General features: G+C 39.5%; 1 protein-coding gene across 2 annotated transcripts; it reads right to left on the bottom strand.

Moving 5' to 3' along the window:
* Positions 1 to 3285: 3285 nt before the first annotated feature.
* On the bottom strand, positions 3286 to 10890 carry LOC104961560 (potassium voltage-gated channel subfamily D member 3). 2 transcript variants are annotated; one of them, XM_010789870.1, is made up of 4 exons: positions 10796 to 10890; positions 7697 to 7782; positions 6570 to 6808; positions 3286 to 6234 (listed from the first exon to the last, which is right to left on the bottom strand). In XM_010789870.1, the coding sequence occupies exons 1-4, from the start codon at positions 10830 to 10832 to the stop codon at positions 5997 to 5999; spliced, it is 600 nt and encodes a 199-aa protein (XP_010788172.1). In that variant the 5' UTR covers positions 10833 to 10890; the 3' UTR covers positions 3286 to 5996. The 2 variants fall into 2 exon arrangements, 1 of the variants encoding a protein (XP_010788172.1); XR_800109.1 differs by lacking the exon at positions 7697 to 7782.
* Positions 10891 to 12798: the final 1908 nt, after the last annotated feature.

Raw genomic sequence — 12798 nt, 5'->3', positions numbered from 1 at the left:
CCCCTCTGTGTGATACTGAGCCACACCACCACTAATGATGGTTCTGAGCTGAGAAACGTCACAGCCACTCTTGTGGCTGGGAGTGAGCTGAGAGTGAAACACCTGGCTGAACACATGAACGTGGTGTTTAGGACTCGTGTCAGAAACATAAAGCAACTTCAGTTGGACTTTTGCATCATATCTTATTACAGCACCTAGAAGTTTACTTTATTGTTCTCTATCTTTGCCCTTTGCAAAGCTTTGTGTTAACACAATGTTAGTTTATTCATTTATGTTGCCACATTTTGGGAGGGAGATGGTTTTTGAGTACACCTTACATTTTTGATTAGTGATAATACATTGCCGGACAAGTATCTTAAAATTGTATTTCTACAATACACATTTCTATAATAGAAATGTAACTAAAGTTGAAACAGTCTACTCAAAAGTTATGACTATTATTCAAAAAGCATTGTATCCATTTAGATATTTTCGACACCCTTTATTATTTATTAACTGAACAAATCTCCTGTTAAACTACATATTTGATAAGTGAATTATATTTATTCAGTAATAAATAAATCAGATTATCTCAACGAAATATTAATTGTGTACAATGCTGCCACCTAGTGGGAGATGGCTGCATGTGCAGATGGGAACAAATTCAGTGTTTGAAACTAATAGAAGGAAAAGTGTTACTTTTGAGTGACTGGTACCCCTCATCTGCAGTGGTGGATGCAGTATTCAGATCCTTTACTTAATTATTTTACTAAGTATTACATGTACTAAGTGTAGAAGAATTCACAATGTGATATAATTAAGCAATAGCTCACGACAGGCCGTGGTATACAGGGGCGGACTGGGGGGAAAAGTGGCCCGGGGATTAATTGACAGACAGGCCCACTTAATGCGCGGCATGTATCGGCCGGCCGGCGACGAAAGTATGTTACTTAACAAAAAATCCTATGCATTTTATGTTATTTTGGACAATTATTCATATAGTAATCACAACACCTGAGCCCTTGAGTTGCCTAGAGCAAAAATAGTTACAGCATATATTTAGTGATTTTAATGTTAACAGATCATTGATGCAATAACATTTTGACCCAATTTGCCTGATTTGACACATGGAATAAAACATTGGCGTAGGAAGCATCCTCAATGTGGGTGAGACAATTTAACAGGGGGTGTGGGCAGGTGGTGGACCTCAACTCCTCTAGGGGGGTCCGGGGGCAAGCTCCCCCGGGAAGATTTTTTTTTAAATGTTGAAGTTAAATGCATCAATCTGGTTCACTTTGAGAGCAAAATTAGGGACTAAATCTATGGCAGTCAGTAGGGGCTTGGACTGTGAGCCGTAGCGTCGCCGGTTCAATTCCCCGACCAGACCTACATTTGGAGTGTGGACTTCTACTTGGAGAGGTCCCAGTTCACCTCCTGCCCTGCCGTGGTGCCCTTGAGCAAGGCACCGGACATCCCCCTTCCCCCCTCACTCCCATTGCTCCCCGGGCACTGTACAATAGCTGCCCACTGCTCCTAGTACTAGACTCCTGTCACTAGGATGGGTTAAATGCAGAGAACACATGTGTGTGCTGTGTGCTCTGCATGTGTGACCATTAAAGAGGGTTTCATCCCTCCCAATTCTTCTTCAACACCCATATAAAACAGAACTGTAAACAAATTTACTTTTTCTTTCAACATTTATTTGAACAGCAAGTGGAGGCAAAAGTGACTGCACCCAAAACAATAAACTAGCTAACTAGCCTAAACTCAGTAACAGAATGTGGGCAACACGTTCTTCTCCACAGCCGCGCGACCTCTGAGTCAGACGTCACTTCCTCCTTTTCTATCCTACGGGTACAGCCGTACAGCCACTCCCCCTGAACCCTGTTTCCCTGCCAACCCCCCCCTCCCCTCCCCTGTGCAAGCCCCTCCCTCTGAACCCAGGGCTCGCTACAATACTGTAGCTTTTTCTGTATACACAAACTATACAAAAAACGCCTTTACGCTTTGGAGCTTGTTTATCCATCTGTAAGCAACTGCCAGCTAGGTCTCTCAGTCACTCACTCCTGATCGTTCACTGCGCAGTGACAGCTGCTACGGGCCTGATGTGTGAAATTGAAACTGATGGATAGAACAAAGGTAGCTCATCAAAACGGCTGGGCCGGAACACTTACAAATGTAAGTAAAAAAAAAGATTTTTTTTTTTTTTTTGGCCCTCCGGCCCACACACAGCACCGGCCCACCGGGGACTCCCCGGTACTCCCAATGGCCAGTCCGCCCCTGGTGGTATATGCTCATTATATCACAGCTAAGGGGCGCGGTTCGGCCCGACGCGAAGCGGAGGGTCGACAACTGCAGGCAGTTTGCTTTTCAGCCCAACTGTATACTGTTTTTCTCAGGCGAGGAGGGATGCTGACTTGTTGTGAAAAGTAACTTACAATTCTACCCGTGGTATACGCTCAGTATATCACGGCTAAGAACCAATCAGATTGCTTGATTTGACTTATCCGTTTTATAATGTTGTATAGATGATTGTTTCTCATCCATTAATATAAAGCAAGTTCTACATTTGCTGGATTCTGAGCTAATGTTGACTATTTAATAGAAAGGACTGCTACTTTTCATCATTCAAGTTAAAGTGGACCTATCATGCTATATTTGAATAATAAAGTGTAGGACCATACCTATATAAGGTATATTTATTTATACTTTTCATTTTTCAAAATACCAAACAGATCATGCATTTTAGCCATTCCTCATTTCACTCAATTTAACACTGCCTTGCTCGGATTCAGTGAGAACAGCGCCATCTGGTGGCCTGAAATATATACTACAGCGTCTCCAGCGCTTTCGAACGACATTGTCCGTGGCTGTCTCCTCCTGATTGGTGGAGTTGGCCCAATAGCCGTAGCCCAACTTCTGTGACGACATAAAAGTGTTCAAATCTGGATCAGTCTGTATCAGATCCGTTGCAGCCCCTTTTTTAGAGATTTGGGTATGGAGGAAAATAAAGAGGGTTGTGTTTTCTGACACTTGGTGAGTTCCCTGGAACACCGGGGACACTTATTCATGTATAAAAGACGTACAAAAGTGCATTTTGCATGATAGGTCACCTTTAAATGAATTTTGATGCTAGTGCTTACTTTTACTGAAGTAACAACATCAATCAATTCAATTGCGTTAACTCAACTTAGCTTTGAACTGTGTTGAGTTATTTAAAACAAGACTGTTCTTTTTCCATTGAAGTGTTGTAAAGTAGCTGATGGAAGGAAGAAGAAAGGACACACTCCATTGTTGTGGCAGATTGTATTTCTCATCCGTCACTTCATAGCTGTTATAACAAATAAAATGACAGAGTACTGTAAAGACAGAAACAGACAGAAAGCTCAGCTCAAAAAGATAAAACAACACATACAGCAATGCTAAGACTTTTCAAAAAGGGACCCCCACCCTTTAATACCAACTCCATCTTAATATCACAACACATGTTCATCATACATCATCACCGTGTGAGAGCAGGCTTTCTGCTGTTGAAGCACGGTCTGTATGAAACTGTGAAAAGCTCTAATGTGTATGTATAACGAGTCAACCAAGATCCAAGTTTTGCAGTTATAAATAATAGTTTTTAGCATAAAAGGAAAAAGTATCTAAAGGGTGTGTAATGTTTTTACACAGTTTTATAATAAAGAGTTCAACTACTTTGTTGTTCCTACAGAGGATGGAAAAGTGACTCTTTTGGCACAAGTACATTCACCTGGGTTTTAAAACGTGACACACTACAGGAAAGAACACAAAGTATACAGATACAGTCAAAACTATTTCATTTGATCGTAGCTTCCACAAAACAATGAAGACGTTTAAACACATAGTCGACACAGATAACCATAGCACACTTTGCAAGAAGTCACAAACTATTCCAAACACCGGGCGTCAATCAAAAAACAACTCGAAGGAAGAAAAAAAAGAATATGAAATCAAGAGTTAGTCCATAAACAAGACCCAATTATCTTTTATTTCTTCCTAATTATTATTCTTTTAATGTCAGAATGCATCATTGCTGCCATCTTGTGGCCATCGTTCAGATGATCATGTTCGAGCTGCTAATGGCTTCAAAGCTTCATATCAACCTTGGAACATTTCTCAGAGAACTATCCTGGCTCAAGGTCCTCTTAATGCCCTTTTTCCAAGGATTTCTACTCTATCGCAAGGTTTTCGTCAGAGATGAATCCGTTCAAATGCATTCTCTGCAGCCGTTGTGATTTCATCCACAGATCTTTGTGTTATAATCTACGTTGACTTTAATGTAAAGCATGTTTGATGCAGGAACAGCCAGAAAAGGGACTTCCGATTTGGATTATTCTTTCAAACTAGCACATTTACTTCCTGTACATTTTAATACTTTAAGTTTTGAAATAAATGTAATACTTTATTTCTGGTAGTTTAGCTTACATCTCCTGAACCCACTGCAGTGAAATATCATCTCTTCCTTGACAGTTTAACTCAATACACAACATGGTACAGCCAATTTGCGCATTCACATTTCTGCTTTAAGTCATCAGATGCCCCAGATACACTTTTATATTTACATATGTAACCTTGTTGTAACTTTTTGTAAACAATCTGCTTTCTTTTAGTGTGGCTTTGAAGCTTGAAAAACATGGATTGATCATGAGTTGACCTCCCTGTAATGTTCAGCAGATGCTGCTTGAAATGAGAGTGGTGCTCAACCTTTTTTGCATTCATTACCTAAAATGCCCACTCGTGCTCATAATGAATACACACATTATAATTTTCTCATGTCCCCTCAGCGTACAACACTCAACGGGTAGAGGCAGCGCAGCAGCTGCAGATTTAATTATTCCACACTACTAAAAGCACATTTATACAAACAGGATCATGTACTCGTTTGGTAGAAATGTACCGTATGCATTTAAGGGATATGGCTGTAAATATTCAATATTTTTCATAGGCCGAAGCCTGATATAAGCTTATTCCTTTGTATCCTCTATAAACACACGTCAGAAATCTACACTGGATGACATGCTGTTGAATTACAGTGAACATGGACACTGATGCTTTCCCATAAAGACCACTCTGTTGCTCTGTGGTAATCTTGAGATGTATCCAACTTCAGTGCCAAGTTTTTTTTTGCTATTGTACCTTTTCTAATTTTGTCTTTAGTAGTAACAAATAATCTTGAGTGCCACAGAGAAGAGGTCAGAAGTTTGAGACAGACTAACACATCGATGGTTTTTGTTTTTTTCATTGTTGGCCTTTTTCTTTTTAATCATCATCCTTGAAAGTAATTGTGTGGTATCATGTTGAAACGTTTAACCTCATTAGGAAACCCTTTAAGGTATGAAGACAGTATCAGGTCAGCCTCAAACTCAAGTCAGACATTGACATTTAAGAAATGGCCCCATCTCTTTTCTCTTTTAGACACATCAAGCTCACATATCAGCAGCATCGTACCGTGACTTTGCACATGATGCTGTAAAGCAACCTAAAAGTGTAATCGTTTTTTTTCCTCAAAATACTTGAGACAAACAACACGTAACACAAACAGGACCAATCAAATTCAAGTAAACACATTTAAAAACGTTTCTGCATCTTTCTTTAAACACATTTGAAATACCTTTACAGTTTCACGGTATATCCACTTAAAATGTTACCGTGAATTTGTGGTACGTTGACAGCATATGCTGATGTACAGATAAGCTAACTGCAAAATGTCTTTCAATCTTTTCCACACTGCCTGCTGTCAAACATATGTACTGCTGTTAGAAACTATTAGAAATGCAGTGACTATTTTTTTTCAATTCACATATACAATCCTGTACCTCAGTATTGTCTGCACATCATCTGCTTCTCTAAAGCTCCTCTGGAGTACAGCTCCTCCTCCTGTTGACGCACCACGTCCCGTCTCACAGGGTCATTAGAGTTAGTATGACCTGCTTCGCCTCCTCCTCCTCCCCGCTTCTTTCCTCCAGCTGAGATGAGTTACCCCTGTCAGAGAGTTACAGAGCGGACACTTTGAAGATGTTGATTCCAGCTGAGCTTGCTGTGGTCTGGATGCTCGGCGCTGCAGGGTGACCAGGGGGCGGGGGGGGCCTCCTCTGTGGGGGCCCGCGGAGGCCGGCAGCATCGGGGTTTAAAGAGGGAGGGGACGGGAGGCTGATGATCGCTGTGGTGATACGTTCTCCTTTACAGTTGATCCTGACGCTGTCATTCGTTTTCAGGTTGAGCTTTGATCGACTAGGAAAAAAGAGATTTCATTTAGAGAGTATACAAACTATTAACAATGTGTAATACAACAATGTAACATGTATGTTAAACAACATAATACAATATTTTTGGCGACACACTATGACTTTTTCTTGACCTTTTATTTTTTGCCTACTTTACAATCATTTTATTTTTGACGGACAATGCTTATGTTTTATAATGTTTACAATGATATCCCAACCATGCAAGAGGCAGTGTTTAAACGGTACAGGTGTGTAGCTGAAATATTCAGGGAATTAAAGTGGGGAAGAACCAGTGTCCCCCCACTTTAAGTCCCTGGCCAGATTTAACAGTATGTCTGTTACCTGGTGGTGTGGGACCCTCCAGAGCCTATGTGGAAGGCACTGAGCTCCTGCAGGGGGCTCTGCTGTGTGGGGACGGGGGGGCTGCAGGGCAGAGGAGTGTTTTTCTTTGTCCTGCAGCCACAGCAGGTGCCCACAGATTCGTCGTTGCTGGATACAGACGGGCTGCGTGAGTGGTAGCTCTGCAGCGCCGTGTCCAAACAGTTCTGCTCGTATATCTGCTCGTCTACAAACTCATGAGCCTGGAGAAATGAGACAGGACGGGGGATTAAATACACGTGAAGGGAAAGGTGCAGAAAGAGGAAAAGAAAAGTCAATACAACACAGATGTAGTTGCCTTGAGTGATATCATTTCAAATTCTACAAAGAAAGATAATTACTACTGATTATAATATATATAATTGAACCAGAAGAACATTCATAAACTCACTCTGTATATTTGCTTAATGGATAGAGCATCAGTGCCTTTAACAAATCCGTTTCTTTACACTGAAATATTTTTGCAAAACACAAGTCAACTGACAACATCCACATCACTTTAGAGGGCAGACTTTGAAAAGGTGTCAAACTGATATATAAACATTTTGAGGGTTTTTTGTCAATAATCTTTTTCTTCCTGATGTTGAGGCAAATATGAGATATGATGAAAAACATTACTGTCATGACGATATTCATCCCGGACAGCCACAAAACTCCAATAATATAATATCAGTAAAGAATAAAAACAAACAGGGAATACACATGATTATGAGATCTTCGCAGGTGGAGTGTGTGGTTCCCGGCGGTGGTATCAAACTAAGTACTTGGGGTTGGGTTTAGTTAGGTGTCAGTATGGTTTCTGGATAATTGTGACGGGTATTTATTTAAATAATCCTCAGATTAATCCATAAGAAAAAACTGGTTTTTCCTGCATATGGTACTTTTTCTAATTTTATTTACACACTATTTCTCAAGTTAAATTTTCAATGCAAACATTTGAAACGTAACTACTACTTATCTAATGCAAACCGTATTATCATGATTCAATACTTAAAGGATAATTAACATATAGTTTCAACCACATTCATGAAGTTGTAGGATTGTTTTACGCTGCAAGGGTCAGAGACAGAGAAGTGATCGAGTGTACCCACAGTGGTTTTCTCCAGACAGTTCAGTAGGTGGTGGTGTTGGCTCTCTAACAGAGACGTTGACTTATTCAGCTTCTGATCATCCTCTTCTGTATCCTTAGTAAGCCACACACACACACAAACACAAACACACACGCACAAACACAAAATTGATGAATTTTGACAAATTATATTGTAGGTGTTTCTTCTTGACTCATTAAAGCCTCTCCTTTGTCATCCGTAATGAAGTCAGAGGTGACTGGTTCTGCTCCATGTGTGCCATTTTAAACTGGATGATCCTGGTTTATGTTTGTTTATCTCAATCATTAGTATTATCATTAGTAGTGATCATTATTATCATTATCAGGTAACGGACAAATCCTGCTGCTTGCTTTCAGATAACTTACTTGTTAATTAATGACATAGTGGGCCACATTTCCAGTCCGTTTAAATTGACCCCTCTGCCTTGTCAAATAGTTTGTTTATAATGAATTGTCCCATGTTGCATCTTTTGTGCCATTATTACTGTAATTGCCTTATTTTGGTACCTTGTGTAAGCAGGCTCCAAAATACCTTCTCCTATATTGAACTTACAAATGTGAAAACTGTGTTGTTGCCAGCTCTCTTCCTTAATTATCTAAGTAGGTGCCACTGAGCACATGTGATGCTCCAGGCAGCTGAACAGATATTGATGTGTGAAGCGTCACAAAAAAGGAGGTGGAGAAGAGTTGACGAAAAGAGATTTGTGTTTCTCCAAACAGAACTCGGATTCAAAGCTCCGCTCCAATATAGCTTAGTCTCAAAGCAATCACAATTGCCAAAAACATGAAAACTGAAAACAAATGAATTCCCTCCCCACAGCACACATTGTTACTCAAAGGATTTGGGTGGGTGGCGATCCAGCCCAAGGACTCTCATTCAAATTCCAGACACATGAACAATACAGTGATGTGCGCGTGAGGAAACTGCGTCTTCTGATGTTTCAATGTATGGATCTGTGGCACTGTCAAACACAACGTATAGTTAGAGACCTGTGTCAACACTCTGGTGTAAAAGGCTCAGTTGGTACAATCCATTTGGAAAGTGATTTTGACGGCATTAACCTCACTGTGAAAATTATATTTTTTGTTTAACTTGTCTTATCTACTAGGCTTAGAGCTGTTTTTCTGAGATGGTCCATTTGTTGTGTATGATATGACAATAAAGAGGTACATCTCTTAGTGTAAATGATACCAATCAATAACTGCTTTACGAATATATTAGTTTGGTTATTATTTCTTCAGTAATGTGATCTTGTATTTATCGATCATTCAAATAGATGTTTTTGTCAAAAGTGGACGTTCCCATTCTACTTTTTTATTCAACAGTTTCTCAATTAATATTCCAGAAAAATGCACTACCTAAATATTTAATGAAATAAACAGCGATAAAGAATATTTCACATTCCTGTAAAACAATATCTTATCTTCATCTTATATTTGTTGTCTTAACTACATTTATTACAATTTGTATGGCAATCGGTCCATTGGCCTTTTTCTAATGTGCAGAAGAACACAGGAAATAAGACAGTTGTGATTGTGAGCCCCATTTCACCTTTCCTATATACAGTAAATACTATATATCTATCTGACTGGTTCTGTTGTAATTTAGCACCTGTAACCCGCCATGTTGGCAGTAATTTGGTGTTTACCATATCAGAAAAAATCCCGTCACTCTAAAGTAAAAAGAGAAATACAACAGCAGCGAAAGGAGTAACGCTGTAAGGCCTTTCTGATGAAGCTTATAATAAAACTTGACAGGATTATCAATAAATCACCCTCTACGATAATGAGCCTGTGATCTAGGTAACAAATAAATGGCTGTCAGAAAATTAAAAAGCCTTCAGGGGAGATGAAAAACTAGCAGACCAGAACTTCTAATCTTGGTTGTGAAAGAAGCAGTCATTTTGTCATGTCACCTCGCACTCGACCCCACCCCGGACCCCTCACTGACTGACAGCAGTGACAACACCCTCATTTGATGCGGCAGGACTCATCGCACACGCCAAGGAATACGCTTGCTCTGCGCTCACATATGGAGTGTATATAATAATTCTAATCACTAACACCCATGAGCCTTCACACTGGACTCTATTAGATCCAAATGCATTTCAGTTTCCATCTGCACGGAGGGGAGCGTGTAGCAAGACTTACAGTATGGACAGGAAGGACACAGGCAATTTGCTCATGCATTAACATGGTTCAAACTTAAAGTGGATGAGTATAAAAAAAGAAAATAAGTAGATTGGTTAATGTACTGGTGCTCTGATGTGTAAATAAATATTCAACCTCATCCTCTCAACTTTATAAGCATTTCTTTAAACTTGATTTGTTGCCACGAAAAACGGTTATTTCAGTTTTTTAGTATGGTGATGACAAAAGACAATGACATAACAACAATGCAGTCTATAATCATAGAGAGGAGGAAAGACAGAAACATGGTGTACCTCTGAAGAAGGACAGAAACATTTTTTCTCTTCTGTAGGAACAGGAGTCGTGGGGTTTGAGTTTCCTCCGCGGCCTTATTGTTCACTGCTGCACTTTTGAAGTTAGCTGCAGCCTCTTTTTTAATGCACTAACCGTCTAATTATCACCAAGAGCAATTAAATAACAAGCAAGGGAAGTACAAAGTTGGACTTTGCCAGTTTTACAGATGTGGAATAAATTAAATCTAGGATTAACAGACAACTAAGAACAAGTATTTTGTGTGATGACACTGATAACGCCTGAATGTTCGATTATTGGCATGACTCCTGTATGACAACCAGAAAGTAATGACTCGGCTGCTTTCATTGCCTCTAAATGACTTCTAAATTGTCCTTTGCTTGATTATAGGAGTAAATGTTTGCCTGTGTGTGTGTATACTACAGATCTGAATGTTTTCCTTGCGTTGCAGGGAACTGGAATCATTTGTAATAGGATGTTTGACAAGGAACAATATGATTAATCTCTCATACTGAATTACAATCTGCTGACATCTTCATGTCGCTTTTAATGAACACATTGAACATCTGAGTAATAATGGCGCCCACTCGGTCCCGCTGCTGGTGGTTGTCGGTGTGCAGAAGGCGGAGGTCGTTCTCACCGTCAGCTCTAGCAGTTCGTTGAGCAGGCCGTTGCATTTGTTGTGCAGAAAGGCGCTGGCGCTGGATTTGGATATTCTTATCCTGGCCAGTCTGGCTTTCTGGGCGTGGGAAGAAGAGGAAGAGGAAGAGAGCACAGCATCAGACAGGGTGGGCGGGGGGGCACTGAACATGACTTGTGCAGTATTTAATGGTGAGAAAATGCAAACTCATCACTCAAGCTCTGTAGTAATTTATCAGCTACTGCTGTACAGCTTACCCCCACAACTTTACATTATTTTTTAATGAAAATGTTTAGGAGAACAAAACTATATAAAATCAAGTTTTATTTATATAGCACATTTAAAAGCGATTTTTGGTCGAGCCAACGTGCTGTACATGTAATAAAAACACATTACTACAATCACAATAAAAGACAATAATTTACAACAGAAATATAAAAAACACAGGGAATAGTCAGGTGTCATGCTCCGCTCTGACTAGAAGGCCAGGTAGAAGAAGTGAGTCTTTAGTCAGGATTAAAAAAAACCCTAGTGTCTCGGCCGACCTCACATGGTCACTGCTGCGAAAGCTCGGTGACCTCGGGTTTTGAGCCTGGTCTTGGGAACTATCAGCAACAGCTGGTCAGCAAACCTTAAAGCTCTGGCTGGGGTGTAGCGATGGAGGAGTTTAGGGCTTTGAAAACAATTAAAAGGATTTTAAAATCAATTGAGGACAGAATTGGGGTGATGTGGTCACGCTTTTTGTGGTCAGAAGACGTGCAGCTGCGTTCTGGACTAGCTGCAGGCGTTTAATTGAGGCCTGGTCCACACCCACATACAGAGCATTGCAATAGTCCAGTCTCGAGTTAACAAAGGCATTAATAACCCTTTCTAGGTCTTTAAAACATAAATACGACTTGGTTTTGGCCAATAGTCTTATTTTAAAAAAAAAAAAAAAAAAAAAAAAGAATAAGAAGCAGGATTTGACTATGGTGCTGACCTGCTTGTCGATACTAATACTGTATACACTCAGGTACATGGCTAAGAGTTTATGGACTGGATTTACTGGGAACTATTTTAATAATTGGTTTAACGTATTCCTTATAGCAAAGTCAAATACACTACTTACAGTTTCTAGTTCCAATGTCTCCAACGGGGCCATTTCCTGTTTTAACTTCTCATATGTTTTAGGAAACTAAATGTATCTCTGAATTTGTAATTGTGGGTTGTAGAAAATAAGACATTTTAAGTTATTTGTGTTAACCTATACTTTGTCAGGGAGGACCATTAAGACCAAGGGATAATTTTTAAGATAACGAAAAAAACAATTGATTGTCAATGAGAAAAAAAATATGGATATTAAATAACCATTATTTGATAATGAAAGTAATCCTTATTTATACCCCTAATGAGCAGAGGGTGTCCTCTAGCTTTTTTTTTGTGGCAAGTTTCAGTATAGAAAGGATCAAAAGTAGATTTTTAATCACAAACTCACTGATGAATTTCACAAAGATGTAATAAGATCTGATCATAATTTGTTTTTGTTTTGTTTTCATCTTCATATTTTCTGATGCTAAAATCTTTTTGTTCCGTCTTTTCTCATTACGTTGCGATTTCTGTTTGTTTATCTTGATCAAAACTGAATGTTGATTCCAGTGAGACTAACAACCACTTTGTTAAAGCTTATGAGGATGCAAATAAACAATGAGTAATGCCTCTTCGAAGCTGAAATTCTTTGTGCGGGACAATATTCTAAAACATTTCAGATTTATCCTTTCAATGAAGAGATTGAAGATTAACCATAAACCACATTAAAAAAATAACAATTAAAAAAACAGGAATGCTAGCACGAGGTAGAAAGTTGCTGTCAACGACTGAAACACAACTTAAGGATCGTTTAGGTCTGCCCATAAGACACTGAACATTTTACAACGCTGGATCTGAATATAAAACTGCATTCACTTTCAAAGCCTGTTTGCCACCTCCTCTTTGTCTGCAATGAGGTGTAGCAAAAGTGATAACTC

The sequence above is a fragment of the Notothenia coriiceps genome, unplaced genomic scaffold, assembly GCF_000735185.1.
Source record: "Notothenia coriiceps isolate Sejong01 unplaced genomic scaffold, NC01 NC01_scaffold00033423, whole genome shotgun sequence".
In the NCBI taxonomy this organism is placed as follows: domain Eukaryota; kingdom Metazoa; phylum Chordata; class Actinopteri; order Perciformes; family Nototheniidae; genus Notothenia; species Notothenia coriiceps.
The sequence above is the reverse complement of the archived record's forward strand: the minus strand, read 5'-3'. Positions and strand labels throughout refer to the sequence as shown.